The sequence below is a fragment of the Penaeus japonicus genome, unplaced genomic scaffold (genome assembly GCF_977035675.1).
Source record: "Penaeus japonicus unplaced genomic scaffold, GWHDUDI00000001_assembly GWHDUDI00000004, whole genome shotgun sequence".
Classification (NCBI taxonomy): Eukaryota; Metazoa; Arthropoda; class Malacostraca; order Decapoda; family Penaeidae; genus Penaeus; species Penaeus japonicus.
In genome coordinates, this window is record NW_028234406.1 from 47,843,216 (window position 1) to 47,850,715 (window position 7,500).

At 49.2% G+C, this 7,500-nt stretch overlaps 1 protein-coding gene across 1 annotated transcript in view; it reads left to right on the forward strand.

The window, feature by feature from the left end:
- Positions 1-6,458: 6,458 nt before the first annotated feature.
- l(1)G0469 (lethal (1) G0469 NlpC/P60 domain-containing protein) overlaps positions 6,459-7,500 on the forward strand; it is a gene marked incomplete at its 5' end in the record, with an annotated part of 8,975 nt that continues 7,933 nt past the window's right edge. The window contains 1 exon segment of the mRNA XM_043031573.2: positions 6,459-7,500. This exon segment is cut by the window's right edge and continues 362 nt beyond it. Within this exon segment, the coding sequence (XP_042887507.2) occupies positions 7,247-7,500 (254 nt within the window).

The window sequence follows — 7,500 nt, forward strand, 5'->3', positions numbered from 1 at the left end:
CTTCTCTCTCTCCCTCCCCTTCTCTTTCTCCCTCCCCTCCTCTTTCTCCCTCCCCTTCTCTTTCTCCCTCCCCTTCTCTTTCTCCCTCCCCTTCTCTTTCTCCCTCCCCTTCTCTTTCTCCCTCCCCTTTCGTCTCTCCCTCCCCTTTCGTTTCTCCCTCCCCTTCCCTCTCCTGCCTTCTCCGTCCCTCTCCCTCCTTCCCTCCCCTCTCCCTCCTTCCCTCCCCTCTCCCCCCTCCCCTCCCCTCCTTCACGCAGACAAGATTCTATGCTAACTGTCCCTGTGCCTTGGCTCGCCTCCAGGCGGCATGCAAGCCATTAGTCACCTCTGGCCAGCTTGATCTTTTGTTTTGTTCTTTTGTTTTTGTTATTGCTGTATATGTTATTGTTGCATTATCATTGTTGTTATTATTATTATCATTGTTTTTTATGATCAACACTAACACTGCTACAACAGAATATTATAGATAGTATATATATATATATATATATATATATATATATATATATATTTTTTTTTTTTTTTTTTTTTTTTTTGTAATTCCCGTCATCTTAAACACTAATCTTCTAAATACCTTTATTCCAATTGAACAAGAGAGCGAAGCAGCGAATGAGTATTATAGCAATGCCGATGAGATGCGACTGGGTGAAACACATTTAAAACCCCGTCATAACACCCGAGAGCGGTTACGAATGAACCCCGAAAGCACAGGACTGGGAATCCCCACTTCAAACCCAGGCGTAGTTACCCGTGACATGCGAGTTCTCAGGAGACTTGGGTTTTACTTCAGTCGCTTCGTGTGAAAGAGATAATTTTTTTGGGGGGGTCTTTCTTTCTCTCTTTCTAGTTTTTTCTTTCTTCCATCATTCTCGAACTTTCTCTCGCTCTCGGCTTTTCTCGTTCTTTCTCTTCATTTTACTTCTTCTCTATCCCCTTCTCTCTTTACACTTGCTCTCTCTCTCTCTCTCTCTCTCTCTCTCTCTCTCTCTCTCTCTCTCTCTCTCTCTCTCTCTCTCTCTCTCTCTTCTCTCTCTCACTCTCTCTCTCACTCACTCACTCACTCACTCACTCACTCTCCCTCGCCCTCCCTCGCCAAAGAAAGAACAATAGCCTAAGAGAGAGAGAGAGAGAGAGAGAGAGAGAGAGAGAGAGAGAGAGAGAGAGAGAGAGAGAGAGAGAGAGAAGAGGCAAGGTAAAAACCTGGGCACCGATAATGCGTCCGTCTTATCAGGGCTTCTTCTCATCGTCGCTTCGGAGATAACCGAAGGGCTGATAATCGGAGGGTGTTCCACTTACCTTTGTCCGCTTTTTTCCTTTCTGTTGCTGGCGGGGTTATCAGGCGTGGAGGTGGGTGGAGGGATCGTGCGTGGAGGTGGGTGGAGGGATCATGCGTGGAGGTGGGTGGAGGGATCATGCGTGGAGGTGGGTGGAGGGATCATGCGTGGAGGTGGGTGGAGGGATCATGCGTGGAGGTGGGTGGAGGGATCATGCGTGGAGGTGGGTGGAGGGATCATGCGTGGAGGTGGGTGGAGGGATCATGCGTGGAGGTGGATGGAGGGATGCAGGAGTTAGTGTGGCTTGGATGTTGCACGAGTCTGCAAGCTTTATGAGGGTTGTTGTTTTTGCCTCTATTCTTACTTTTTATTGTTATTGCTGTTATTATTATTGATTTTGTTATTAACATTATTATAATAATTTATTATCATTATTATCATTATCATTATCATCATTATCGTTATTATTAAGATTATTATAATCACTATTATTATTATCATTATCATTATTATCATCATTATTATTATGTTTATTATTAGTTGCTATTGTTATTACTATTGTTTATATTGTGGATATACTTATTATTGTTGTTATTCTCCATATTGTTAATTCATCACGACCATCGGCTAATGTCGCCCCCCGTCCCACCTTCCGTCCCTCTCTTCCCCCCACCCCCACCCCCACCACGCCCTGCTCCCAGACCCTGCCCCCTCTCCCCCCTCTCCCCCCTCTCCCCCCACCCTCCTGTTAACACGCACATTCCAACCATTACCAAATCGTTTTCCCCTCTTCTCATTCATTCACTTAAAACGTTCTCCGAAAGGCCCGAAAATTTCCGCGGAAATTGCATAGCACAGACGGAGAGAACTCGGGTGAGTTGTAGTTGTCTGGTCGAGTTTTTGCCTCGTCATGTCTGCAAGATAACGCGACGCAAGACGATAACAGACTGCTTGTGCCTGGGTTTGTTTTCTTTTTTTAATTTCCTATTGTACTTTATTATCTTTGTTTTCTTCCTTCTTTGCTTTTTCCTTTTCCTCTTCCTCTTCTTTGCAACCCTTCTCTCTTATTCCTGCTCGTCCTCTTCTTTCACCTCCCTCTCCTCCTCCTCCTTCTCCTCCTCCTTCTTCTTCTCCTCCTTCTCCTCCTTCTCCTCCTTCTCCTCCTTCTCCTCCTCCTCTCCTCCTCTCCTCCTCTCCTCTCCTCCTTTCCTCCTCCTCTCCTCTCCTCCCTTCCTCCTCCTCCTCTCCTCTCTTCCTCTCCTCTCCTCTCCTCTCCTCTCCTCTCTTCCTCCTCCCTTCCTCCTCCTCTCCTCCTCCTCCTCCTCCTCCTCCTCCTCCTCCTCCTCCTCCTCCTCCTCCTCTTCCTCCTCCTCTTCTCTCCTCTTCCTCCTCGCGGCGTGGGTCTCGGGTCGTGATCGCCTGCTATGTAATGACGTAATTGAATCAGATCGACGGATTGATGAATGGATGAATTAATAGAATAATGAAATGCGAGAAAGATTAACAGTGATGGAAAAGTTGCTTGCGATAACAGTAATGATAATGAAGACGACGATGATGTTCAAAACGGACGAAGGAATAACCAAGGAAAACAAGAGCAAGGGCCAAGCGAGTGCCATCGGCAGCGGAGACCGCGACTGATCGAACCTTGAGAAAAGCGCTTATTTCTGTCCCGTCTCTTGCCTGCTTTTTTTAGCCCTACGTTTATGTAATCAGGCCTCTGTGCTTGTGCTTGCCTTCGCCCTCGTCCGCCACGCCGCCCCTCGGCCCTCTCGGCTCCTCCTTCGCTTCCTCTTTCTCATCTTCCAATAGTCTCTACTCTTTTTCAATTACTTTTCCTATTCCCCCCTTTCCTCCTCTCTTCCTCCTTCTCATCTTACTCTTCTTCCTGCTCCTCATCTTCCTCTTGTTCTCCCTCCTCCTCCTTCCTCCGCCTCCTCCACCGCCGCCATCTCTTCCTCCTCTTCCTCCTTCTCCTCCACAATCATCTCCTCCATAACATCCTCGTCCTCTCTTCCCTCATTTCCTTCTCTTCCCTATCTTCCACTTCCTTCCCCCTTCCCCCTTCCCTCTTCCCTCTTCCCCCTTCCCCCTTCCCCCTTCCCCCTTCCCCCTTCCCCCTTCCCCTCTTTCTCCTTCCTCCATCCAAGCCGATATCTATTATTATTATGATTTTTATAATTGAGAGGAGCTTTTGGCTTCGGTCGAGAGGAGTCCACAGGTAGGGAGCGAGGGGTAGGTGGCGGGGGTGGGGGGGGGGGTATGTGTGGTTGAGCCGAGAGGGTTTTATATTTAGTGGGGAGCGGGGCCCCTGGACATGTTAGGAATGAGTTCTCGGGTTTTGGGGGAGGGGATGAAGGGGGGAGTTGGTGATATCACGTGCTCTCTCTCTCTCTCTCTCTTTCTATCTTTTTCCTGTATCTTTTTACCTTATCTTTACATCGCTCTCTCCCTCATTCCCTCCTCCTCTTTCTCTCTCTCTCTTTCCCTCTCCCTCTCCCTCTCCCTCTCCCTCTCCCTCTCCACTCTCACCTTCCCTCCCTCCTCCTCCCCCGTCCCCTCTTTCCCCCTTACATCCCTCCCTCCCTCCCTCCTTCCCGCCTTTCCTACCTCCTCCTTTCCTCCTTTCTTCTACTCTCACTCTTTCCTTCTCGTCCATCCTGTCTATGCATCTCTACCTTTCACACCACGACCTGCACTACATCACACTTCACTGTTCTAGGAACGACCCTTTGGGTTTATCAGAACAGAACTATTCTCCGCTAGTTTGACCGGCAGCCGGCTAACGGTGCTTAATACAAGATCGCTTTGTTAACTTGGCTTATTTGTGGCAGTTTGTTAGTATTTATTGAAGGATCACAATTTTTATAATAGTTTCATTGCTGGAGGTAAATATTATATATATATATATATATATATATATATATATATATATATATATATATATATATATATATGATGTATATTTTTGTTCTTGCTCCAAGATAGCATAGATAATCGAAATGGTTCGTCTGGTTTTATTTATTCATTATTTGCATATATCTCCTTCTTAATTTTTTAATTACTATAGACCCTGCCAAGTGTGATAATGAAGACGATAAAGTAATAATGATATCGACCAGACGACGAAAAGCTTACCCGAACATGAGGTTGATATGAAAGAAGTGAAGTATTTCGTCACAGGAATTCCTCAGAAATATACATGTCAATATTGCAAGAAGGCGAAAGAAAATATTCGCCTTTTCCTGCTTCTCTCTCTCTCTTCCTCTCGCTCTTCCTCTCGCTCCCTCTCCTCCGCCACCACTACCTACTCCTACTCCGCCTCCTCCTCCTTCTTTTTCTTCTATTTCTCCTCCTCTTCATCCTCCTTCTTTCTTCTCCTTCTCCTCCTCCTTCATCTCCCTCTTTCTCCTCCTCCTCCTCCTCCTTTCTCTTCACCCCCCTCCTCCTCTTTCTCTTCCTCCTCCTCCTCCTCCTCCTCCTCCTCCTCCTCCTCCTCCTCCTCCTCCTCCTCCTCCTCCTCCTCCTCCTCCTCTTTCTCCTCCTACTACTCCTCCTCCTCTTTCTCCTCCTACTACTCCTCTTTCTCCTCCTCCTCCTCTTCTTTTTCCTCCTACTCCTCCTCCTCTTCCTCTTTCTCCTCCTCCTCCTCTTCTTTCTCCTCCTACTCCTCTTCCTCTTTCTCCTCCTTTTTCTCCTCCTCCTCCTCCTCCTCCTCCTCCTCTTTCTCCTCCATCCTAATCCCATTCTTCCATATGGTGTAATACCTCTACTGCGAATAGAGCGGGTTCTTGCCGCCCAGTTATTCCCCTTTGCGATAATAGACACCCCCTCCCCCCTCTCCCCTCCCCCCTAATCCCGCAGTTGCTCGCAGGATGTGACTCATGGGCGTTGCCAAGGGGAGAAGGGGGCGGGGGAGGGGACACAGGAGAGTGGACGAGAGAGGGGAGAAGTAGGAAGGGGAGGGAGGAGGAAGAGGGAGGGGGTGAGGTGTACAAGAGAGCGGGAAGAGGGAGGGGGGGGGGGGGAGGTGTACAAGAGAGAGGGGGAAAGAGGGGGAGGATTGAAGGACTCGAGTGCCTGGTGACGGGATGTGGGGTATGTGTACAGTACACACGCGTACAGATCTACGTGTACGAACGCACAGACACTCACGTACGCATACACATGCAAACATATATGCATGTAAACAAACGTACTGCACACGCCTACACACGAGTGTACATAAGCATAACACATAGATGCATAATCACAAGCAAATAGACCCATAAGCATGCTGCACTCGCATGCACACTTGTATACACAAGCAGCGAGAAATAGAGACGTAAAGTTAGCTAGAGGGGTTGAGAGATAAAGGTAGCTCAGGGAAATAAAGGTCAGACCGAGACGAGCTGAGGAAAATAAGGTCAGACAGAGAAACAGAACGATAGAGAGCGGGAGACAGACAGAAACAGAAGGAGACCGATAACCAGAATGAGAGAGAAAGGGAGAGAGGGACACACACACAAACACACATGTAGACAAATTGACAGATATACCAATAGGCAGACAAACAGAGGGAGAGGGACAGAGGGAAGGGGCAGACGGAAAGAGAGGGAGAGGGAGAGGGAGAGGGAGGTGAGAGGGGAACAGACAGAGAAATAGAGACAGAGAGAGGGCGTAGGAGAGCTGGAGACAAACAGTGCAGGTCAGGAATGCAAAAACATCATCAAATATTCACACCTTAACGACATGACTGAGTACACTCAGATTTAATTAATCGCCATCATATGGACGTGTAGGTCTCCTGACGTGAAGTCCGACAGACGATGAAACGTCAGTTAATGATGATTCAGGTAAGAAAGACGTGAAATGGGGAAATATGTGAAGTTTAAATGTATGATCAGCAGACGTGGCATTGATCGATTACTGGACGCGCAGTGCACATGGACACCGGTTCTCGTTACATGTAATATGGGTTACCGGTTGATCTTCGGTGCCGGGATATGGCAGCAGGACAGACACGTTCTCTTGGCGGACCTTATGTCATCCCCTTTCTATCCCCTTGGCCCCCTAGATACTATTAAAAGCAGAGAGGTATACAGACAGAATTTTAAAAAAGAAAAAAGAAAAGAGGCTATTAAAGAGAAGAGGGAGGGAGAGAGAGAGAGGGAGAGAATGAGGGAGAGGGAGGGAAAGGGAGAGGAGGGAGGGAAAGGGAGAGCAGGGAGAGAAGGAAAAAGAGAGGGAGAGGAAGGTGGGGGCAGCCAACTACAGTAATGTTTATTGACACGTCTTATGTCTGGCAGCGCGGCGCGAGTCACATGCCAGGCCAGCATATATAGACGCAGGCACTGGCTCTCACTTCTTAGTCGATTGCAAGATATTCCTCACCCACAAGCCGCTTACGAGTGCTTCTAAGGGTAGATCCTTTACTCTTTTCATTAAAATACGTAGATATATTAACTGCAAGGCCTCCGTGGGCTACTCGCGTCGAGGAGAAGACCTCGTTCATCCGTTAATTGGAAAATTCGTTCCGTTTTGTGGACACCAGTTGGAAAGCCGAAAGCGTCTGCTCACTTTTAAAGGTGCTTGTTGCTTTGCCTGACGGAAGAGAGGGACGAATAAAAATTTCACCGGTCTTACCAGTTTGGCATAGTTGAACGTGGACAGGCTTTTTATCGTTTGCTTGTTCGTTTGCTCGACAACTCGTCACCGAAGAAGCGGGAAAGAAAAGCCAAACACGCGCGCAAAACTCTACGGGCGCGAGCACCCCGATTTGGGAGTCTTACCGTGACGTCAGAGGGCGGTCTCTCATCTGTAGCCTGACCTCCCCCCCCCCCCCCCCTCCCAAGCGCCACGCCTCCCAGCAGCCGTCTGAGAGTCAGGTGAGGCGAGGCAAGAGCCGCTGGCCGAGCCAGATAAAACGCTCGATTAGGTGTTCGCGGGCGCGAGCAGAGTGTCGGCGAGCAGGCAGAGATAAAGCCGGCGCCATGATGCAAGTGAGCACAATGTACGCGCAATCTCTCGAGCGGCAGCTGGTGTCGCGGCGCTCGCAGCTCATCCACAACCTCTCCCGCTCCAGCTGCGGCCAGTCGGACCCGATGCGACAGGCAGCCGACGCCCCGACGCTGGACCCGCTGCCGCCCCTGCCGCCGCCCGCGGCCAAGGGCGAAGCCGAGGTGGACCCCAAGGAATGCACGGACCGCCTGTGCCGCCTGCCGTCGCAGTGCCGCGGGGGACAACA